The following is a 24,392-nucleotide window of genomic DNA, read 5'->3' as shown; positions in this document are numbered from 1 at the left end:
AAGTGTAGAGCATTTTGTGTGTGTGTGTGTGTGTGTTAAAGCAGCACTTCATATCGTAAGCTCATTATATCTGAGCCATAAAGTGATTATGGGCTCCAGTAAGGCATTGTTCTGCTGTTGACAGGATTAAAGATGACTTAAGAGAGAGAAAGTGAGCCTCGCTGCTCTACGCTCGAGTGTTTGCTTGCTTTGTATAAGCCAGCAGTGAAAGGGGCCTGCACGCTTGACTGTTTGCCAGCTGCGTCACACCCTCCCTGCACTCTTTTACACACTCATCTCCCACCTCTGTCTATCAATCTAGATATCTGTCTGCTTTGTTCTTGTTCGAAGGCAGCGTGAAGTGTCGTTTTTCATAGACGTGTCATCAAGTGCTCTGCAATTGTTTCAAGGTTTTTAAGGAAATCCTTGAGACACTAAAGCCAGTAAATCTCTCTCGTCAGTGTGGCGTTGCTCAGTGTGGCGTTGCTCAGTGTGGCGTTGCTCAGTGTGGCGTTGCTCAGTGTGTGTCACTGGGTGTTTTGTTTATGAAAAGGTAAAGGCTGAATGCAACAGGTTATTGTTATCGATTAACGATGACGTCAGTGTTTAATGTATGTACGCATCGAACTCTCCATCCGTACATATCTTCCACACATTCTCAGTGTCTAGATTTCTAATGTGCTTTCATTTTCTCCCTGCAGAAGAAGGCTGGAGTTGTAAAGACACAGGAGAAGAAGGAGCGCTGGAAGGAGAAAAAGGTGGCCAAGCGGCAGAAGAAGGCAGACAAGGAGGTGGAGGAGGAAGAGGAGAATGTCCAGCCGGAGGTGGATCCCTTGGAGAATGGCTTCCTCCATCATGCCCAGCGGGAGCAGGAGAGGATGACGGAGAGGCTTCTGAAGAGGACGTACTCTAAGAAGAACAAAATGGTCAGTGTGTCTGCCTCCATAGTGCTTCATTGTTTTAATGTAGGGAATCCAACAGCAGTTCAACCTAATCACAAAGGTTCTGTCTGGTGAACCCTTTGGTTTGTGGGTATGTTGCTAACAAATGAAAGAGATGGCTGCTCTTCTGCCTTTCACCATGAAGTCAGAGGAGCCAATCAGCTGCTTTCAGTAACCTCTGATTCCACCTCTTTGATGTGATTGGTCCGTGCTGTTATTTCGTTTCTCCAAATGTATACCTTCCAACCATCTGACAGCCGGTCACCTTCCCTTTAAAGCTGAACATGATCTATGGGGAACTTTCAGAAAAAGGTTACGAGTGTGAACAGAGCGTCACGCCCACGCCAGATGTGACTTTACTTATTCTGGTGTCAGCTGCCACTTTGAACCACGCTGCTGAGGTTGTCGAGAGATACTCACCTCTTATAAGGCTGGAGCCCATCACAGCTGTCAAAATGTACTTTCTATTGCCACAGTCATTTTGAAAATGGTATGTCATTATGCTTTGACGTTATGTTGTGGCTTGTTAAGGCTTACTGTTGATGCCACTTATCCTTTGCATTTGTGGCTCGGCATTAGTCGTGATGTTTAACTTCCTCTTGTGTTGATTTTTCCAAACTATGTGTTGTAAAGTGAAAGCTCTTTTCCTGTTATGAACTGTGATCGCGCAACCCCTTGTTGATACTAAGTGGACGAGTGCTTATCTATGTACGCATGTATTTGCTAAGTGGTAACTGATAGGTACATTTTAAAGCAAGTTGGGAAACTATTTGCAGGTGAGCAGCTAGTAATCACAGAGGTGAGTCCACACAATAGCCTGTGGCTGTAGCCTACACACAACTGTGCTGCAGGTGCACTGTGGGAGTTTTGTTTGTGATTACACAAACAAATGCAAAACCGTGAGCCGTAGCAGCTCGGCAGCTCGTAGTGTTCGGTGTTATTTCGCTGACTTCAACAAAAGAGGGAAACAGAAAAGTACGAACTGTAATGGAATCGGTCAGATCTACCGTCGCACCTCAGTGATGTGAGTCAGAGACGCAGATACACTGATGCTACCAAAAGTGCTTTGATAAACACATAGTTGGTATGCTGCCTTCAGGTGGATTTACTCTGCTCTCCCGTTCTTGTTTTCCTTCATGACTGTGGAAGTGGGTTTCTGTTTGTTTATGCAGAGAGAGGGCTTGAAGCACACTGCTGCGCCCACAGGCTCTCGGTCTGTCCCAGTGAGATAGCCCATCTATGTGTTAACAGTTTGTTTAAATGGGCGGATGTTTTTATGCTCCTGTCCGTGGCCAAGCTCCGCCGTAGTGCTGTTGAGGATAAGAGGGGAAATGTAGTCAGGAAGCCAAACTAAATAATGAGGCTGTGCAGCCCAGAGGCCTCCTCCACACACAGAAATATCTCTTAGATAAGATTTCCTAAGGAAGTTAACATGGCTGAAAATGAGTTTGGCTGTGATATTTAGTTTGCTAAGAGAAAGTGAAAACGGATGTATTTAGCTGATGCTCTCGTACACAGTTTAAGTGCAATAGGCTGTAATTACTCAAGCAGATATGCATTACACTTCAGATCCATATGGTCACCAAACTGCTGCTGCTCTGTGAGAACCTCGTGACTCCAGCTGTGCAGAACTTCACGTTTCACTGTAACTTTATCTGAAGAGTTACTACACGTGCTCCCAGGGAGATTAAGAGAGTGGAGATATCAGGAGAGCAGCTCAAACCCCCACACAGGAAACCTGAAGCTCTTTATGTTTCTACCTGTCACTCAGATGTTTCTTTGTCCCTTGAGTATATTGTTGGGGGGAAAAAGTTTTCATTTCTTCTTAATTAATGTTGATCGTGTGTCTTGTTTGCTTCCCAAGTGCTTATTGAATGCGTAGCTACATCTTACCACTTTTTCAGGGCTGTCAAGCGATTAAAGAAAATAATCTAATTAATTACAAGCTTTGTGATTAGGGGGGGGGGGGGGCCGTCGTAGCTTTGTGAGAGGTGCTGTCATAGCAAAAGTCGGGGGCATCTAGGAGCGCGATTAATCTGCGTTAATATTTTTGTTGCGTTATTTCTTCTGTGATTAATTAATGGAAATGAACGCGTTAATCCGACCGCCCTACTCTTTTTATATGTCGTGTTTCTTTGTGCAATTTAAAATAACTTCTTAGAGATCGTCAAATGCTAACGTTCAGTTCATAGTGTATTTTACTGCAGGTAGTTTTCAAAGTGCAAAGAATGAATAAGGCCACAAAACTCACTCAACCCAGATATCAGTGTCAGGTTCACAGGAACACTTATTACCAAGTAGGTTTTCAGCTACAAGGACTTTGCCTTGGTGTTTGGTGCGTACAATGAACATGTTAAGAGATAATACAAAGAGAGACGGTTACAATAACACACGTACAAGAATATAACTGCTTTAGAATGAGAGGGCTCTAGAAGAGAGGGATGAGTGCAGCGCTCACATCTCCTCCCGTCTCCACTCCACTAAGTTGTTTTGTCCGCTCCACCAGATGGTCAATCTGGTGAAACGACCGTACACATGAACATGAACTCCATGACTCTGCCGTTGTGTGATGTTTATCAGCAGAGGCTTCTGTGTCAGTGAACCATTGTAAGGAATGTCTCTGCAGCACCTTGCAGCAGCTTAGTGGGAGAGTGTGTCCCCAACGTCCCCTAAACTAACACAGTCCTGTGATCCACAGAGACACCTCCCTTCCCAGCTGGATCTATGACGTCCTGCTGGTTACTTGTCTCCTGGTGCTCTTACTTCATTTCCAAACTTTCCAACCCCTCCCTTTTGTCTTGTATCAGTTTCTCACTTTAATCTCAGTGTCTGGCTGAAGCAATGTTTTACTGTCTCCCCGTCTGAGGAGCTAAGATAGCGTTTAACCTGCCCAGACTTCACTTCTCTGCAAGTCTCACAGTCGACTGCTTGTTTAGTATTCACAGTTCTATTTGTTGGCAAGTTGATTCAACAAACCCATGTATACATTTACTCTCACTTACATCCAAGAGGGGATACTGCAGATCCTTTTATCCCACAAACACCAAGCAGACGAATGTGCACACATAAATCCAGACTTGTGTTGTAACTGTGGGAAAAGGGCAGCACAGAGATCACACACACATCTGGGCTTAAAGCTGCGTTTACAAAGTCATGTACTGATAGGTATGTATACTTTAAGGATGTTCTCCACCACAATGATCAGCTCAAGTGCACTTGGAGCATTTTCTACGTTGTCCTTCTTAGTTTCCCCCCCCCTTCCATACGTCTCTCTGTTTAGCTGTCTTTCCATTCAGAGGAGGTGTCCCTGGTGTATGTGACACACTGATCCACAGGCGCAGGTGATGTGTTGGTTTCCTCGAGGCACCCGGGAGGAGCTCGCTGGAGGGCAGGAGCTGCGATGTCAGAGCACAGTTTGTCGCCAGGGGGGGCAGTGGGGGCGCGCAGCAGCGCTTGATCTAGCTAGAAGACTTGCCTGGACAGGTCGAGCATAGTGTGTGTGTGCACGTGTGTAAGGTCTACTGATTGTTTTCTTGTCCTCCTCTCAGTCACACGTGCTGTTCTGATATTGTTTGAATTGGATCCAATAGTTTGATAACTGCTAGAAACGGCTTGATTTTTTTAGAAAGCAACATCAACAAACCCCCCATTGAAACACAGACTAATGACATTATTAAGTTAGTAAGCCTTTAAAGCATCCGTTACTATCGGATCCATCACTATCGTACCCCCCCCCCCCCCCCCCTCACTATCAGGCCAGCCTGTGGACATGTACTGCATGCCCCTGTCATACTGTAGCTGCTTCAGGATTACTTCCCTTTCTTCATATCTAGGTGTGTTTATAAGCAGTAAACCAGCTGGAGACAGATCAGATTAGCTGCGGCACTAACGGTGCACTGGAGCATAGTTCAGCGACAGCCTGAGAGCTGCGATAGACGCCGGAGCACGGCTGCCCATCAGCAGCGGGGCATCGGCAGCGGGGCAGCGGCAGCGGGGCATCGGCAGCGGGGCATCGGCAGCGGGGCATCGGCAGCGGGGCATCGGCAGCGGGGCATCGGCAGCGGGGCAGCGGCAGCGGGGCAGCGGTAACAGGCGAGTGATCAGGATGACTGATAATGGCAGGGTGGCTGTTATCTGGGGAGCAGCGACCCTGAGCGGCAGCAGCTCTGCTAAGGAGACAATATGTCCCTGGCTAACCCTGCTTTCATCTCATTTAAACTGGAGATCAGGGTGAGCCCTCCCCTCCCCCCGTCCTGGGCAAGTGGCTGAGCTGCAATTTAGTATTGTTAAGTTTAAAAAACAGTAGATGTTAGCTCGATATTGAAACAACTCAACATCAGCATCACCACAATGTCTATTTAGGCTGCGAGACACACACGCGTTTTCATTTGTTCCACTTGTTCTCCTGAAGATTACACCTTTAGCTCACTTCGTGATGATCTGCATTTAATGTCGCGTGCGTGTGCAGAGGGGGAAGACAGAGAGGAGGACGGTGACTTGAAATGGAGCTTGACAGATCAATTAGTCCGCTGCTTGCAACACGAACATGTACGATCACAGGGGGGGGGGGGGGGGGGGGGGGGGTGGTAAGTGTCTTCACCACATCAAAGACCAGCCAGCAGATGAACTCACGCAGAGAAATGACGATATGAATCCACAGTGTCAAAATTAGGTATTTGATTATTTAGAAAAAAACATCTGCACACTCTCTGATGAGCTGATTACTCACATTACAAAATCCCTGGAGATGTTCGTTGCCTTGCCAACCGATTTCAGAAGAGCACATTTATTTATTTTCTGGCCTTTCTTGAATTTAAACCTTGAATTGAGTTTGACGGCAGCGGCGATATTGTGCAGCATGTTATATTTAGCACTATAGAAACATGTTTAATGTTATGTTCTATGTGTTTTAATAGAAGCTCCTGATATTGTTAATTGCTCTCTACTTCATCATTTCAACGTTTTAATCTTTTAGTTTATGCAAACCTTCCTGCACACAGCCAGATATCTCCATTCTCTCCCTTCAGTGCCTCGCTGCAGGCCACCACAGCAGCACGGGTTAATGAAAGCTTCCCAGCTGTATCGGGGGTTTGAACCAAGAGAAAACCTTTGTTTTCCTGCTGAATCATTGCTCATTATTCTTTTGGATTGAATCGCTTTAAATTCACAGTAAATTCTACAAATGTTAAAAATGAGTAAATAATGAGTTCATTCATCGTCTCCAGCGCAGCATGTCCCCTCGTGAAATGGAAACGAATGGCACATATCAGATTTGTGGTATAAAAAAAGGTCAGTAGACTTTTATTCTCCCTTCTGAGATGATTTTCCTCCCCCATGAATAAGTGTCTGGCAGCGCGTACCTTTCTCTCTCTCTGTGTGTGTTCAAGTTTCCTAAATAGCGTCTATTTCTGCTCAGCCGGCCCGACCACAGAGCATTTAGTGTGAGGAGCCAAACCTGTCCCCATGGGTTTCCACCGGGGCGCGTGGTGTTGACTTTGCCCGGGATTGCTGGGAAAGGATGAGGGAACAGTCCCACTGGTGTTGAAATGAAAGTGTGTGTGTGTGTGTGGGGGGGGGGGGGGGCGCTGCTCCAGTCTGTCGGTTGGAGTTGAGATTTGGAGAGTTGTTGATCTATATATTAAGCCATCACAGGATTTCTCCTCTCGAGATCCATCAGCTCTCCACTCCCCACGACCCCCCAGTGCCGTACACGAGGAGAGAGAGACAGAACTGGAAATAAAAGCTAGTAAATGACAAAGCCAGACAGCCCCAGTGCTGCTGTGCTTAGCCAGGTGAATATTGCACGGGACAGTGCACAGTGATTAATGTCAGGCCATGTAAGGTGCTTGGCCGGGGTTGCTGTACTGTAAGTCCATACACACATATACACACACACACACACACACACACGTCACATCACTTTTAACAAGCCATAGTCATTGAGATACAGCAGGGCTACTTCAGAGCAGCCACTCTGGGGACAATTATGTCTGGCAACATTAAATTAGCAGGGATCTAAAGGCATGCTCTGCTGGAGCTGGGAGAGCATGCTGGGATTGGACTAGGTAACTCCTCCTGGATATACTGAGTGCTATCTTACATATTGTTGTACGGGGTAAGATTATTATTTTAGAGATTTCTTTTAATGTTGCAGTTGCATCGGGGTGCAGACTTTCTTTCATTGCATTCATTAAGTTTCGGACTCAGGGGGCAAATGTTAGCCATAATAAATGTGTCAAGACATTATTTCTCCGTGCTTTGCTCGCTGTTAGTTGTGATTACTTTCTTTTTTTTTACGTAATTTATTAAAGTGGGACTTCCCAGGCTACATCATATTCCGGCTTTGCATCTCCTGGAGAATCTGTAGCTATAGCAACAGATGTATTGCCCCTGGTAGATGTTTAACTAGAACAGACAGCAGGGAGAGACACTTTATTACACCTCGTGCTTTATGATTTACAGTATCATTGCGGTTTATATTACAGTAATGCTTAGGGAGCAGTTCAGAAATGTGTGCTCTAGGAAATCGCAGGTGTCTGGGGTCACATTCCTCGTGCACTTTTATAAAGTAGAGTATCATCATTTGAGCTGCGAGTCATGTGTGGTCAGATTTATTGTGAAATCAAACAGGCAAATCACAAAGGTCTTAAACAGATGTAAGATCACGCACAGTAGGTTATAAAGCCACGGCTGTGTGTGTGTGTGTGTGTGTGTGTGTGTGTGTGTGTGTGTGTGTGTGTGTGTGTGTGTGTGTGTGTGTGTGTGTGTGTGTGTGTGTGTGTGTGTGTGTGTGTGTGTGTGTGTGTGTGTGTGTGTGTGTGTGTGCCAGGATGTGTAAATCTGCCGGTTTTTTTACACCTGCATCAAAATCACTTTGCAACAAAGAAGTTTTTTATAAAATGTACTTCTGACTCGAGGCGTCATAGGAAGCACCGCGCCGCCTCTGAACTGAGGCACACACTCTCAGATTGTGTTGCCGTTAATGTCCCTTCAGACCCACCTATGATATGATAAAGCATCATTGATATGCCTGTGAATTTAAGAGCAACAACGTTTTAATGTCCTTCTCTCACAAGGTGTGTTGAATCCCTGTAGCGATATCATTCAGAAACAATCTTCCCGAGTGTTTCATCCAACACATGTTGTCTGTGCATCATGTTGTTAGTGTATCGGCAAGACTATAGCCTCAGTACAAAAGAATGGTATCAGGTGTTAGTGAAACCCAGGACTGTCACTCTGTGAGGATCTGAGGACGTGGGGGTCTGGTTTGAGAAGAAGCCTCCTGTAGATGTGAGAGGTCTTTTGTTTGGAGGCCTGTTTGTTTTGACAGGCCTGAGAAGAGGGTAAGACAACAGAGAGGCCCCCGGCTGTATCCTGATGGTGTTCCTGCAGTAGGCTGCTGCGCTCCACTCCTATTGTTCTCCACCCTCATTTACAAATGCCTCATTCTCTCCTTGTCACAGTTGTATCAATTTGTTTTTAGTAAATTAGCACTTCAATTAGCAGCTATATAATTATATCCCATTAATTGTCTCTTGGCTTGAAGAATGTGTTGATCCAATGTGTAGCACGTCTCGTTTATATGTGCTGTTCTACGAGGTGTGTGTTCTCCTGCGTGTACACCATGCGTACACATGCATGCTTCTGTGTACTGTGTGTCTGTATAAGTGTGGCTGTGATGAAGCGCTTGCCTCCTTGGCGGAGTCAGAACATTTAAGTGTCATCTTTGCCACTTTAGCCTATTAGGGTCACTGCATTAATGGGATCTTCCAAGGCCCCTGCCCCTGTTTTCATAGCCCTGTGCCCGGGGGGTTGGCGACTAGCAAAGCTGGACATTAACTCAGACGGTTTAAATGGGATTAGTGGTGTCACTGAGACAGATGTGATCTCTGCAGCCACAGCTTTCCTTCCCGTTCTCACTGTGTACAGTTTTTGCTGTGATACAACACTGCCCCCTGCTGCAGTACAGAGTTATTGCACCCACATACATGAGGAGGTGGTGGATGACGCTTTGTTAACCCTTTGCTAGATTGCATCACATCGTCCATTGGGGGTCACTGTTCCCATTTGAAAAAGATGGTGGGAGGCCTCTCCCCTCGTCTTCTGCCATTTTGCCTGCCTAATGTAAAGTACATCAGGGTTTGCAATATTGAGCCCAGGCGGTGGATCCTTTGCAGGGTCCATCAACATGTTTCCTGCAGCGTCTTATAATGGATGTTTAATGTGGCTTCAAAATATTGCCACGAAAACAACATCGTCAGAGATAATGAAATGCCGCTGGAACACCGGGGCTCTTGTGTGGGTTGTATATGCCAGCGCCGTCACTCATATTAGCTCATTAAAACAGCAAGGTGCGCTGCTACACAAGGTCACATGTAACCATATCAGTCAGAAATCTCTTTGCGTCAGGCACGTCCTATAATTAGCATTTCACCAATGTGAGGAGAGCCGCCTAAACGTGTTGTATTTAAAATGTTCAGACTTAAAATGACGCTGTGTTTTAATGGACTGTGATTTAGGGGATATCGTTCAGACGTATATGCCTCGGAGCGGGCAGCATGTGTTTGGTTCCTTTTTTCCTCTTTTAAAGGCCGTTCACACAGTAGCAATTGAACCAAGGGCTGTAATTGTGTTTTCATGTACTATAGATCCTGTCATTAGGCCCCTGGGTCTGCATGCAGTTATATGATGACAGCTGACAAGGGGGCGCGGCTCCTTTTGAGGAAGAAGTGGGGGACCACACGCACAAAAGCCACAATTACTTCCTGGATTGTCCCCAGAGCTCGGTGGTTGGAGTGTGTATGTAAAATGATGTGGGAGATTCCATTTGCAAAACAAAGAGAGGGGGGGGGGAAGAATGATTGCTTTTGCACAATAGAGCATGTACACCCTGAGGCGGGGGGTTGACTCGCCCCCTAGACGTCCCCGAGGAGCTGGATCCAGATGGGGGTGAGGTTCTTGTAGTTGACACCTTGGAGGGAAGAGGGTCAGGGTTCGTATCCCGGGCCCTGAGGGGAGGAGATGCCCAAGGTGAACTCTCAGTACATATGGTTGTGAAGCGCACAATATGTTCAGTCTGAAGTCACAGGTTCATTTAGTGTCTCTAAGTTATAGCTAAGAACTATATCTATAGTAACACATGTGTTTGTTTCATGTCAGGGTTAGGGTTAGGGTTAGGGTTAGTCAATATGTCAATATTTTAATAGCTAGATTATTAATTTTGAAATCCGACTTCTGTTCCTTGGACCTCCTTTTCTGAAACAAGTGACTCGTAAAACGGAAAAGAGTCTTAATATGTTTTAAAGGATTTTCACTAAATGAGATAACACACAGCGGGAAACATCAGGGAGTAATTGGAAGGCATGACATGTGATTGAAGTCAAAGGCCAGACTGTAGCTGTGACACTGAGCCGTAGACATAACAACATCACTAATTAGCAGTGCGTCGTTGCAATACTGATTTGATAATATCTGAGCGGCGCTGTGAGCACGTTCTGCAGGGTCACAAGGCTGAATTAGCCTGGTCGCTCTCAGTTTAATTAATGAGCCGGTAATGGTAGTATAATTGCTCTTCAAAGTGGAGTCCCCTCTGACACTGATGTAGCGCAGGACCGTATCACCAGACTCGCTTTGAATGCCCAGGTCGGCTCCCGAAGGTCTCGTCTTCGCCAGCACCCCCCAATCCGCCAAACCCCGACCTCCGCTACCGCCGCAGCCACAGAGGGATACATACGACTCGTTCTGGCGCGCATGAAATATTCAGCAGCAATTTCCCCCACGTTTGAAATAATACCTTGAAATGTTAATGCGCTCCCACTGCTTGTTTTAAGTGGACGGCATCCCAAGGTGCCTGTGTTGGGTCTGAACTGGTGCAGGGGGCTCTGTACTTAAACTGCTGTCGGTGTGAAAGTAATACACTACGCTGGAGAATTACCATAGCCAGGCACTTGGGTCAAGAGGAGAATGCTATTCCTAGTGCCAGCCCCCCCTAACACCCGCAGACACACATACTCAAACATCTTCATATCACTTGCACACACATAATACAGATACACACACATACACATAGATATGGATGCAGACACGGATACACACAGCAAGTATCTATCTCGCACACATGCATACACACATGCCACCTCTGACATTGATTTGTATTAGGTTCACAATGGCTGGCATGTTGACAGTTTCACTATCGTCATTCGTTCTAAAAGTGTCTATTATCAGAGGATTACACAAGCCCAGGGTTCATACAGTGACAGGCCATGATCTGATATCCGCTGCCATTAGCCTGGCCTCACCCACTAGGTGCCTCTTCAACCTGATCCTGCCAGAGACATTGCGATGTTATCAGGTCCGGTAATGCCTGCATCACCTGATACACCCCGTGGATTAGTAAGGGACTTGCCAGCGGCTGTTCTGTGGTGAGGAAGCATTGCGGTGTGTCTGCAGCTGACACAGATCAGCAGTAAAATTAATGCTGGGAGCTAAAAAAGTTAAGTTAGTGAGGATTGTGTATAAAGCAAATCAAGATTGTTTTTTCTTCATTTGTCAGCTATAAGCACACACATAAACACACAGACACACACCATTGTTCAGATTTCCTTTCCCTTCACAGTCAGATGCAGTGAGCCTTGCAGAGGAACACACACTTGGCTGCACAGTTCCTCCATGTGCCTGTGCCCTTCAGACCTGACAGCGAGGCATTAAATATTAGTGGCGTTTTACGGCGGGTTTGTAACATGGTTATTCCAGTCAGTGGGCTTACCTTCCCAGTGTCTGTGCCCACTGTGGGGCTTTGCTTTGACAGCTCCGGCGCAAAAAGTAGTCTTGAGGGAGGACAACCTGTCTGTGGCCTTAGGCAGTGAATACACTCACAAAATGTAGAAATGAATGTTAATGTGCACATTACATTTCATACAGCAAAAATGTGCCTATGCATGTGCACATTCCTGTAAAGATACACACAGATCACATGAGACATGAGCAAACATGCAGAAGCATGTGTCATGCATCTACCACACAGGATGAACATCCCAGTCAGATGCAGTCCAGAACAACACCCCGGGTCATTCTGAGGCCGCAGTACAGAAACAATGGTGCATAGTTCTGTGAAATACGACATTATTGCTTTGTGGTTATTCATTTTGCTTTGGGGACATGCTGCGTTGCCTATATGACCTGCGACAGGCACAGCATTTACGCTAAGACTTGAAACTGTGAGAACTTTTCATGTAACAGAGATGAGAAATGTATGCTTTGACACTGTCTCCAAGAAGAGCACAAGATGTGCCTTCAAAAAGAAGTTTAGATAGTACATGCAGAAAAGGGCCGCGTAATCTGCATAAGTATGCACTTAACATTCCCATCGTTAGTACTTATGTGATATTTTTCTCTTCGCAAAACTTCTGTAAAATGTCTGTCTGACTTCCTGCTCGTGTGGAGCCATTACTTTTGTTCACTATGCACTTAGCACATCTTATTTGATAGAATAGACGGGACTATTTCCATCAGTCGGGCACTAGTGACATGTTGCTGTCCTTATAGTTCAGTTATTCTGTGGTCATTTAATTAGTAGCCTGGAGACAAGTGAAGCGGCCAAGGCAAGCCAGGTCCTGGCATTTTTGTCCAGAGGGCTTTGAAAGCCAAGTGCCGCCACCTTTAGTCTATATTGCAAGTTTTTCAATTAACACCAACAATGTAGCAAGAGGCGGCACCACAGGCGGGGGCAGCTGGGGTTTTAGTTAGCTATTCAGCGAGGATCGCTTGCATGTCTTGCCACATGACAACGGCGCTGACACGTTTGGCCTTTGGGTGGCGCAGAGGGGTTTGTCGCAGCAAATGACAGTGACCTCCCCAGTGCCCCCCCCCCCCTCCCCCACAGCCTCCTGGTGGAATTGATTAGGCATAATTGGAGGGAGTCAGAAGCTGAGGCAAGTGGCGCTAAATAAATTTGGGTAGTGTTAATTGCAGATTCCACTGTGCCTGTGTGTGGCAGTGTGAGGGGTAGAGAAACACTTAGCCACCGGCTGACAATGGAGGATTAATTGGACTCCTCCAATGAACATAATTAGACTGATTGTTGGGAGAGATAAAGCAAAGGTTTTATGAGTGCAGCAGCACTGTCAGTGCTAAGAATATCTTCCTCCTCCTCCTTTCCATTTCCCCCTCTGTGGTGTAGTCCCTTGTACAAAGTTAATACTCCTTATTCCTCTTTTAGCTGTAAGGGAGTTGAAATCCCTGCTCACAGGGTAGGAGTGGATCACAGGTTCATGCTTACTGAGCCTTACAGTGATAACATCTCTTCAGGGGAACAGTCCAATCTTCTGTTTCCACTACAGTGCAGCCTTTGTATCCATGGTCTTTGATTACATCGATTACTGAGCTTTTATTGGTCATAAATACAAAGAGCAAGAGAGTCCTCCGCCTGATGGGGGAGCTGCTACAGTATACATCTAGATGATGAGAGGGATTTTTGTCAGCCATCCAGACCATACGAATCCAATTGTAGCTGGAGTTCGTTCCTGCTCCAAGTGGAAATGATTTGGGAGCCCCAGAGCATTACTCAGGCTTGGCCGGGACCATCAGCAGCAACAACAGCAGTGACTTGTGGTACTCCAGTATCGGTCAGGGCCCCATCACCACCCCAGAAATGTACTGAGCTGGAGCTGGGCTACACACAGTTCTGACAGCGCCCTCTTGGATGGTGCCCAGGTCTCAAACTGAGAGGCCTGAGAGAAACATAGACTGCTTCAAAGGGAAGGGAGGGGAGAGAAGAACAATACATTTGACAAGATTCATCAGGAGAGGTTAACCACAAATGGCTGCATGCTAGCTGCTACTATAAATATGACATGAGAAGATACGATGAAGAACAGCAAATGGAGGAATCAAAGAACATGTCAGAGTCTTTCAGTGTCTATGCCTCGCACTCTGCGGGATCACAGTTTGACAAGGCAGGAGTTGGATTTCCTGGAAAAATAATAAGTGATGAAAGATGGTCTTGAAAGTGAATGACAGTCTTAAATTCTTTTGAAGGTTTGATTAATTGGCCTGTATTCAAAACATGTGTTCATTGTTTGAAGTGAAGTATGTACAGTAAAGACCCCAGTCAACAAAAAATGGGATGTATGATTATTTCCATATCATGCTTATCAAAGAGGTAAAGTTGCCTTAGGTTCTTTGACATTGTATTTTGCATGTATTGATTTCGGCCGCTGCCATACTTAATGCATTGAATTCGATTGCATGTATTCTATTTCCTTCCTGCTGAACGTCTTGTGTAGTTTAATATTCACTAAATCATCATTGATTAATCCATCATTCATTGTGTCTAATATATTAAAAAACTGCTTGAGCTTGATGTTAAATCTGATAAATAGATAAATATTTCCATAGCAATATCCATCATTTGTTGTCTCTGCAATCAAACCATGCTGCTATCCTGTATTCAGGTGAAAACTGACTTACTTCCAAAAAAAATAAAATTCCACTGAAACCCTGAAAGAACTGGAAACATCTGCACAAGTGTTGTTTCCATGGACACCTGTCATGTTTCTGCCTAGCTCTGAATGGGAAAACAATGTCGGCTTTCTGACCTGAACCAAAGACTAGGAAAGTCAGCAAGCTTTTCTGACTGACAAGCACGCAGCCTGGGGGGTTGGCTGAGCTGAGTAGGGCTGCTGAGGGCTGAGGGTTGAAGACCTTGACTCCTGCACCCGTGGTGTGATGGAGAGACTTGGCCTTCCAGCAAAAAAGAGACGGCGGCCTCTGCTCAAAGCCGAGGTACCTCAGGGAGACATTTTGATGCATGATGGGCGGAATAAAATAAAGTGGGATCAACCCTAGCAGCAGCAGCAGTTATTTGTGAAGGGGAGGTGGTTGCTGTAGCCCTCTGGCAATGCTCAACCTAAGGCTAGCTTTGCCTTCTATCTTCAATGTTTTACTATATTGAACTCCCACTGGTGCCCTGAGAGAAAACGGCCTGTTTTAAGATGTTCTGACGAAATACTAGCACATCGACATATCCGTTTAAACTCAGCTGGGCATAAAATAGGGAAGTGGCTTCCCTTTGAGGAGAACTCAGTAAACTTGGCAGGAAGTCTGAACAGCCACATTCTTGGCTTTTGTGTTTGCCTTTTGTGGCCTATTTTTAACAGTCACGTTGGTTTTTATAACTGTATGTTTAAAGACTGGTACAGTTGATAAGCATGTTTATGACATGTTGTCCTTTGCCTAATCCAGCTCTTCTATTCTTGCTTCATGTTAATCCATACGGCTCCTGGTAGCTACTTGTGAACTCCAGGCTCTGTACTGTATGGTGTTTGGAGTGCAAATTGACAAACTGTATTCTTCTTAGATACTTTATGAACTCGTTGGCTAATGGAGAGAACTATGGTAGTGCATCAGTTCCAACTGGACCCTGTATCCTCCATGATAGATCCTCCCTCCCTCAGTGGCTCTTTCCACCAGAGCAGACTACAGAGAGGTGGGGGAAAATGGGAAAAGCAGCAATCCAACGGCCACTTCACTGGAGAAGGCCATCTCATTGTTTCGTCACACGAGTTGTTTTACCTTGGCCGCTGGGTGGCTCCCACATGGCCCCAGTGGGGTAGTGACTACTGAGGGTTGGCCGAGAAGTCATGGCCACAGATTAACTCTGCTATTTATGGCCCAAGCCCTCCTAACTGCAGCCCCAGAGATGGGAAATATTGCTCACTTAGCAGGATTACTGGGTGCCGTAATGCCCCAAAGGCCTGCTTTATGGCAGGCCATAAATGTTCCCAGGGAGAGGCAGCGAGAGTCGGATTGATTAGCGCTCCGGAGGAAAGTCGATCCGTTACCCACGCCCCACTGGGGAACGCTGTGATGGATGCTTCCGGGAGGTGGAGAGAGGCACTGAAAGGGAGGGGAGGGCACTTTGCTCTGCACCACGCCAGTCCTAGACATCCCCATAGTGACACAAGATGGAGGGCCCCCATCGCTTGCAGGTCCGCAGGAGGTTGTCAGGCAGTCACAGAGCTATAGCCCTGCTAGCCAGCGGCCCTTTGCCATCCCACTGGCAGACAAATGGAGAGGCGACCTTGCCACATGCTGCCATTTACCAAAGTCCCCCTTGACACCATGCGTCCCCCAGACATCAGTCATTTCAAAAGATAGACCCCACCTACACCCCACACCTCCTCTGGGGCAATCATTTGCTTCAGTAGAAGGTCTGATATAGAAGCTCCAGCAGGCCCTTGTTACCTTCATTGGATGTCACAACTGCAGTATCTTAGTTGAGGAATACATTGCTGTGTATATTCTAACACAATCTGTAAAGAAATGTATCATTATTAAGCTTTGTTATAAATCAAAAAGGTTCTAGCATCTGCTTAAAGTAAAAAATGACGGTTACTGAAACAGTTTTCCTCTTTACTGAGAGAGCGTAATACCTTTTTAGGACGGAGTGAGAGGTGAACCAATGATCCTGACAGCTTTGGTGGTCAATATGTTTGTGCAGATGCATCTCAGTCATCCATGTATTGTAGTAAGATTTCAAATAAGGCAGAAATGTTGGACTTGTTATGTTACATTTCACTATTCATCTATGTGACGTGCAGTTTGGGAAGCCATTTATGCCTGCTTAGAAAACAACACTCCTCCTTGCTGAATGAGGACGTGTTTGAGCAACATCATCCATTCAGGTGCCGTCACTCCCCTGGGTTTAGAATGGCATTGAAACTGCCATGATATAGTAATAACATTGGAAGCATCATAAAAATGATAATGTAATCCTCACCCACTTTTCAGTGAGGATTTCTTAAGGTTGATGTGCATGACATCCTTAACACTCCTTTTAAATCAGATGTCTTTGTTTAAATTATTATTATGATTATTATCCCTGATGCTGTGCTCTTTTTTATTTGTTTCGTTTTTGTCTTGACCTGAAGTAATAACTCTTCAATGCTGTGTGGATGTTGTTAAGCCTCCCTAATATAGTTTGCAGGCCTGTAGCCTCCTAATGCATTTCACAGCTTAGACTCCATAAAACAGGGAATATGTTTGTAGCTCAGTCCATTTTTTTATTTGCTCAAACTATGAAGCCTCAGTAGTGGTTTGCTCATAACTGGTTAATGACTTTCTGTTCCTGTTTATTTGCTCATTTGTAAAAATCAAGATTAAGATTTCAGCATCATCTATGAATTAAATATAGTGTTTAGCATCTAACAGCTCAGTTAACACAGCATCCGTTAGAGTGCCAGAAGCAATAAATACTACAAAAATAACAGCATGAAAGCTAAGTGGTAGGACATAATGTACCAGCTCTCTCTCCCCAGGTAGTACTGATTTCTTTCAACATGGCGCTATGCTCGCTACACCTCTCACCTCATTCTTCTGGCTCCCTGCTGTTCTTCAGTCTCCCTGACATGCCTACACAGTTGGACTGCAGCTGCCCTTATACAGGCCTATTACTAGCTTAGATATTTTCCAGATGCCCGACTGGGGATATTGGCTCCATGTGTGTGTGTGCTTTTGATGTATGTGATTTGTGTATATGCATGTGTTCATGTGCACATTGTATGTACCAGCACACAAATATGCAAATAAATATGCATATGTGTAAGGATGCTTATGTTCAAAAGTACAGGTGTGCCCCAGCATCAGCAGACATTCCTCATGTTATTAGCAGTGGTGGCGCATGGCACGTTGAAAGGTGTCTTCAAAACGACCTGAGTGCTGATGTAGCTGTGCTCTCAAATTTACATTCAGTCACATTTATGTGTTCTTAATTTCATAATGCATGGTCTTCCTTTGTCTCAGTAACTGACAATCCCAGCTCGTATTTGTGCAGAGTAGAAGTCGCCTTTCTTACAAGAGAGGAAAAGATGCCTGTCACCCAGATAAAGCTGATTACAATGCATATCAGATACATGCAGATAATTATGGTCGTAATACAAATAGAACAGCAGGCAAGATAACACGAGGCCTTTCCACCAGCACAACGCATGGCAGGTGATGAAGAGATAGCGTGTGATAGAATGAATAGCCAAGAACTGCTTTTGTAAAACAAAGCATGCATGTCATGAATATACAAAGCCACATACCAGAAGTAGCTTGTCATTAAACAGGGAAATCCTTCGAGTGGGAGCTGCCATCTGGACTTTTATTTTAACCATAACCAGTTATTAGGGTACGAACACTGACAACGTCGCGGTCAAAGGACCCTATTGAAATTGTACATATTGTTATTATTATTATTTTTATTATGCTTTTCACATTGAATCACATTTTTGAGGGCCTAATCATGCTCCAAAACTTGGCACAAAATTCAAACATGGTGAAAATGTACACGTATGTATGTATGCGTGCTAAAATGGCTCAACAGCGTCACCTAGAACGCAGAGGTATAACATTAACTTAAAAGTAAGTCGGCTTTTTTTCTTTCTTTTTTTTACATTTGAGGGCGCTGTACTTTAACAAACTCCTCCTACAGATTTCATTCAATGGACTCCAAATTTGGTCAGTACCATCTAAAGACCTTAACGATAAAAAGTTATCAAAATCGTGACTTTTCACCGAACGCCCTTGCCGTGGCATCGCGGCTATTTTGAGCAATTTGCCGTAAAAGAAGAAGTTGTTACAACTTCAGCATACATACTCCAAACTGCTCCAATAAGAGTCACGGCCTGAAAACATGTATATGCCAATTTAGATTCATAGTCATAGCGCCACCTACTGGCAACAGGAAGTTACAGGTTGTGTACTTTTACAACCTACTCCTCTCAGCTTAAGCAGATCCATCTAAAATTTGGTCAGAAAAGCCTGAAGAGGGGGGGATGATGGCTCATAGTGAAAGTTGTACGTTTTTCGTTACACGTCGTGGCGGCGCGGCGAATTTCGATGCTTTGCCATGAACAAAGAAACTGTTGTATGTCGACTCTACACGTTTGATGAGGGTCTGAAGACATCTACAGGACAATTTTGAATCATAGTCATAGCGCCACCTACTTGGCAGACTGCGAAGCTTTTGCATTTTTGTGGCAATGCGTCATTCGCCATGAAACAGGAAGTTGTTTTTTTAAGGTCTAGGGATGCCTGAAAACAAACAAAACTTGGCACACGCATTAACAGTGATAAAATGTTATCGTGTTATTGTGCTGGGGTGTGACAAGGGGACTCATTAGCAACCCCTAAAAAGTTTTAACGAAGCAGCCCTCACGGTACGTTTCACTTTGCTAGGCACGTGTATCACAGTCAGACTTAATAAAAAGTATCTTGGGATAATTGTTTAAATCCAACAGGAAGTATGTTTTGTCTATTTTCAGGCTCTGTACTTTAACAGACTCCTCCTACAGGTTTCATCTGATCGACTTCAAATTTTGTTAGCATCATCTAAACACTATGAGGATGAAGAGTTATCTAAAGCTTTTGTTTTCATGGAACGCCCTTGCCGTGGCGTGACGGCCAGTTTGCACTATTCACCATGAAACAGGAAGTTTAGCTTGAGCACACATTCTCCAATGTGCTCTACATTTCTTATGATTGAGTCACAGCCTGAAGACCTCTACATGCAAATATTGACTCATAGTCATAGCGCGATCTGCTGGCAACAGGAAGTCGGGACTTAAATGACAAACATCATCTGTTTTACCTGAAAATTACATTGTGTGGTCTACACATGATATAGAGCAATACAATTATTTATGCATTATGATTTTTCTTGTTGTTTGTTTTTCTTTAACTGTTAACTTACCAGTGGTAGTATTATAAAAGAAAGCACCCAAATGCCTGCTGTAAGCCGACAGAAGCCTCTATAAGCTTGGAAATGCCTCTTTCTCCTCAGCTTACAGGTGTGATGTATCCTTCCTCACACCCTGAACCGCTGTTATACTGCTGTTAGAGTTATCTTACTGAATTGACATAGGCTGGCCCCACACTGTCACTCATCACATGCCACACCAGAGAGTCAACCCTGGCCAGATGAGAGTGGAGCTACACGCTAGGCATGGATTAACAAGAAAGAGACACCGGATAATAACTGGTCACATATAGATAAAGATTTTGAAATTGATATCTCAAAGCTCAGTGACCAAGATGATAGTAAACTAATCTTTATGTGATGTCATACACCTACTTTGAAAATGTTGTTGACGTGTAGGTATCCATCACAGCTGCTGTCATTATTTAGTTAACTTGGCATCAAACAGATGCAGTTAAAATGATTTCAAAGAGCCATTAGATATCAGATTCGATAGCTCCGGATATTATTATGCTGCGTGTTTAGGTTGGAGTTATACCTCAACATGATGCCATCTGCATTACCTTGTGTTGGTAAACCAGTGCAGTCCAGATCAGATTAGTCAAAGTCCATCAAACCAAGCCATGCCTGATCAGACCAGACCAGAGAAGGTCAAACTAGACTACAACAGACCAGACTTTATTTATAGAGCCCATTGTTTTTACAGCGTCCGTTGGTCATGCTGGTCATGCTGGTCATGGCCTGTCAGATAGATCAAGATAAAGGTAAACAGGACTATAGTTTTATAGGTTTTACCTGTTTGGTAGGGCTACAAGAGTAAATCCAGTGTCACAAGTTAAACCCTGAAGAGAATAATTAATAATAACATTAATAATTAAATGATTTTACTAAGCAAAATTTTGTTTTTCAACCTGAGTACATTATAATGTTACTGACTAACTCATTCTCATAGGCGCAATCATTGTATTGTCATCTAAAAAAAATCCAACATTTCACAAAGTAAACTCATTATTTATTATTATATATATATATATATATATATATATATATATATATATATATATATTATATATATATATATTATATATTATATATATGATATATATATATATATATAATATATTATATATATATATATATATATATATATATATATATATTATATATATATATATATTATATATATATATATATTATATATATATATAATATATTATATATATATATATATATATATATATCTATATATATATATATATATATATATATATATATATATATTATATATATATATATATATATATATATATACTTGAGAATGACACTCTTTGTGAAGTATGTCAGAAACCAGAGAGGAAGCCTCTCACTGCAGTGTTAATGCTACTAAGCAGGCCTCGATGTGCCATCGATCTGGGCCAGACGACCAGGCGTTCACATCCCTGTAAAAACACACTGGGGATGGAGATGTAGAGCAATGCTCCATGTCATGTTTGCTTTGTTAGCTCCCTAAGGCCTGGCCTCCCAGCTCCATTTATCAGGAGTGTTTGCACAAGGGGGTAATTTGTAATATTCGCTCAGGGCTTTGGAGATAGAGCAGTGGGACAAAGGGTAGGAAGGAGATCAGCAGTTTGTTTTCTTTGGTCCAAACTGTAGTGGAAGTTTTATTTCACAGCATTATTCCATTTGGTTTGTTTAGGTTCACCCTGTACAGTTACAAGAAAACAAAGGCTTACGAATTCAGTCACATGGACTCACAGATGGTTCACTGGACAGAGATCCATCCGTAGAAACTTTTCAAATTGCTCCTGTTAGATAATTGAAGCATTCTTCTGTAACATACATCACCTCCTGTTTGTTTGTTTGTTTGGTTAGTTTTTGGTTTCCCAAAAGAGGTAATACAGGAAACAACATCAAAGTGTACAACACTGAAAACTATTACGTTTAGGTCAGGATATACAGCTCTCCACTCAGTTAGAAACCTTTGAGATTTTGTGAACGGACCTTAATAGGACTGGCCTTGCTTTTCCATTAAGCACTTTACACTGTGGGACCTGGTCAGATGTTCAGAGTGAATCCAGACAGTTGTCCTTGAAGAGAGAACATTGCTGTTAAAAGGTTAAGGCAAGACTAATGCAGTCATTTAACCTGGCCTGCGAAATACTTTACAATGTCACTTCTCTTTGGAGTCCAATTCACTCTCATCTGAGCTGTATGCTAAGGCTTATTCGCAACACTTTATACTCTGCGATGTTGTAAGTACAACACTGCTGCTGTCCAGCACAAACATGAGGTGAAGATGTCTAATTAGACTGATGATCATTTTGCACCACTTCCTCTGTGTATGCAATCAGTACATGTTCTCTGTTTTTTTCTATCTGTGAGTAGCATCAGTATTCAAATATAAAATCAGACCAGTACCTTTATTTGGACTCTTTGCTTAAGCCGATCAGTATTTCTTAATGTGAATAAATAGAAAATGTGCCTTTAAATAGATGGACTCCATTACTTGGTTTAGTTGGGGTATGTTTCTTAAAGGTACAGTGCAAGTCTTTTCTGGTTCATTAAATATTGTGTGTTTTGGAATTCCCCTTCTGTGTCCTCATTTTGTTCAGGTCATCACATCTGCCATCAATAGAAAGCCTCTGTTGTTAAAGACTGCCCCTCAGGTAAAAGTGCACTTGCAGTAATCATACACATATGTCCTCAATGAAAACGTGGGCATTGTTTTTGCTGAACAGAACACGACTGCGCCCATGTGGTTTCCTGGAAAAACAGTCTTGTGCGTTTTGATTGCCATACAATGTCACAATCAGAGTAGCTTTGCTCAACAGTAAAATGTAAGGCAGACATGGTCTCTGGCCTTGCAGCTGCTGCAATATAAAAGGATGGGAAAAAAAATGAAAGAGTGGAGAATAAAAAGTCTTCCCATCCCTGGAAGGTCAAGTAGACAGGAACTTTTACTATATCTCCAATCTTTGTGACAATGATTCTAGCAGAAATTCTGAACAGCAGTGCGATAGAAATCTCTGAGAGGTAAGGCTCGAGGTAAAAGGGGAGTGGGGTCTTTGGGGAGTCGTTTTCCTCACACTACGGCTGGCCTATAGATTTATGTGATTTGGCCCCACTGTCTCCCTCTCTTTGATGAAATTCAATACGTAGAGGTACGGTAAAATGATTCTAAGCTTTAAGATGATCTCCAAAAGTGGGTGAGTATCTGGAAAACAACCAACCGGAAGCCGCAATCTAAGTTCTGGGGTATCTGACCCAGGTTTGGTGTGTTGAAAGAGCACAGCCCTGGTTCGTCAAGCAGAATCGGACGTCCTCTCTCCCTTGTTCCTTTCACCCCTGCTTCAGTATAGATGAAGGATAAAGTGGGGTTAACTATGATTTGAATAAAAGATAATCCTAGTTCAACAGCACCAGAAAAGCCCTTCATCTGAGATACAGTTGTCCAAACATATTGCAGTAGCCAAATGTACGTGGTAATAGATCATTTTGCTAGAGGTATTTGTTTTGGTCCATAAAGTTTTCCATTAACATTTCTTTGTTCTACCTGTACTACTAATCGTTCTCTTACCTTGTACAAGTTGAATACAGCTACAAACATGTATTTCATTTTCAATATGCATACTTTTATATTCAAGGAGGTTGAAATTTCAGGAGTATACAGTTGTGTCATCAGCATAGCAGTGGACATGAATACTGAGAGAAGTTATGATGTACCTTAATGACTCGTTTATTTGCACAGAAAATCCCAAAAAAAGAGGATAGAAACCCAAGTTAGTTCTCCCTAAAAGGCAGTCAAATCACAAAGTGACAGTTTACCTTAGTGTTCTGTATGTGTAAAGGTAGAATATAGATAGTGAACAGCAAGGACCCAAAATACTGTGAGGTCATATCTTCATGCTCTATAAAAAATACTATTCTTGATTATTAAGTGTTGATTCTTTTCAGAATTACGAGTATTCTATGGTCAACTGCATCCAAAGTTGTGCCCGTGTCAAATAGTTGTGAAGGTGAATCAGAATAAATAGCAAGATAGATATTACAGACCAACTTGTGTTTAATACTTTATTATTATTGATAGTAGTATTTTGGATATTTGAGATCAGGGTTTCTGTTTCATGCTTTAAGTCGCTAAATTGCAGTACTGATCTATAATACGCACACTGTGTACTTTTATTTGAATGATGATTTTTTTCCTGCCTCCCGCTTCCTCCCTACCTTTGTGATTGACTGTTTGAGAGCTCCATTATGAGCGGCAGAGTGAGAGGATCAGAACCTGTGTGGCCTCCTTCAGGCGTGCTGGTGATGTTGGTTGGTTGGTTGGTTTGTGGTTGTACCGTCTAGTGAACAGATCCTCCTCCATCATCCTTCAGGCCTCCCTCCAGCTCCTGAGCTGGGCCGAGACTTTGAAGGCTAGCTGTTGAGATTCAGCAGACAGGCGCCTCCTCTGGGGATCTGACATCATTAGAACAGAGAGCAGATCCCAGCTCCTCTTCAGCTTCAGCGAGGGGAAAGAGAGAGTTAAAGAAAGAGGGAGGGATATAGAGAGGAAGAATGGAGGGCAGGTTTAAGGAATGCGAGGTCAAGATCGTGGCACAATTACCCTGGCAGCGCCGTGCCCTGGGAGGAAAAGCCCCTGACTTCTCACCCTGCCAAGGTCGTCCGGGCCGCTCCTCAAGACAATTAGCCTACCAATATCCTCCTGTCATTTCCACATTCATCGCTCA

The 24,392-nt window shown here is 43.7% G+C and overlaps 1 protein-coding gene across 12 annotated transcripts in view; it reads left to right on the top strand.

The window, feature by feature from the left end:
* Positions 1-24,392, top strand: part of fbrsl1 (fibrosin-like 1) — a 253,600-nt gene that overhangs the window by 72,445 nt on the left and 156,763 nt on the right. For all 12 annotated transcript variants that reach the window (XM_029439308.1, XM_029439302.1, XM_029439301.1 and 9 more), the window contains exon 2: positions 681-905. In XM_029439308.1, coding sequence (XP_029295168.1) covers positions 681-905 — 225 coding nt within the window. The remainder of the gene's footprint in view (positions 1-680; positions 906-24,392) is intronic.

Source organism: Cottoperca gobio, chromosome 9 (assembly GCF_900634415.1).
Source record: "Cottoperca gobio chromosome 9, fCotGob3.1, whole genome shotgun sequence".
Classification (NCBI taxonomy): Eukaryota; Metazoa; Chordata; class Actinopteri; order Perciformes; family Bovichtidae; genus Cottoperca; species Cottoperca gobio.
This window is presented reverse-complemented; position numbering and strand designations above follow the sequence as displayed.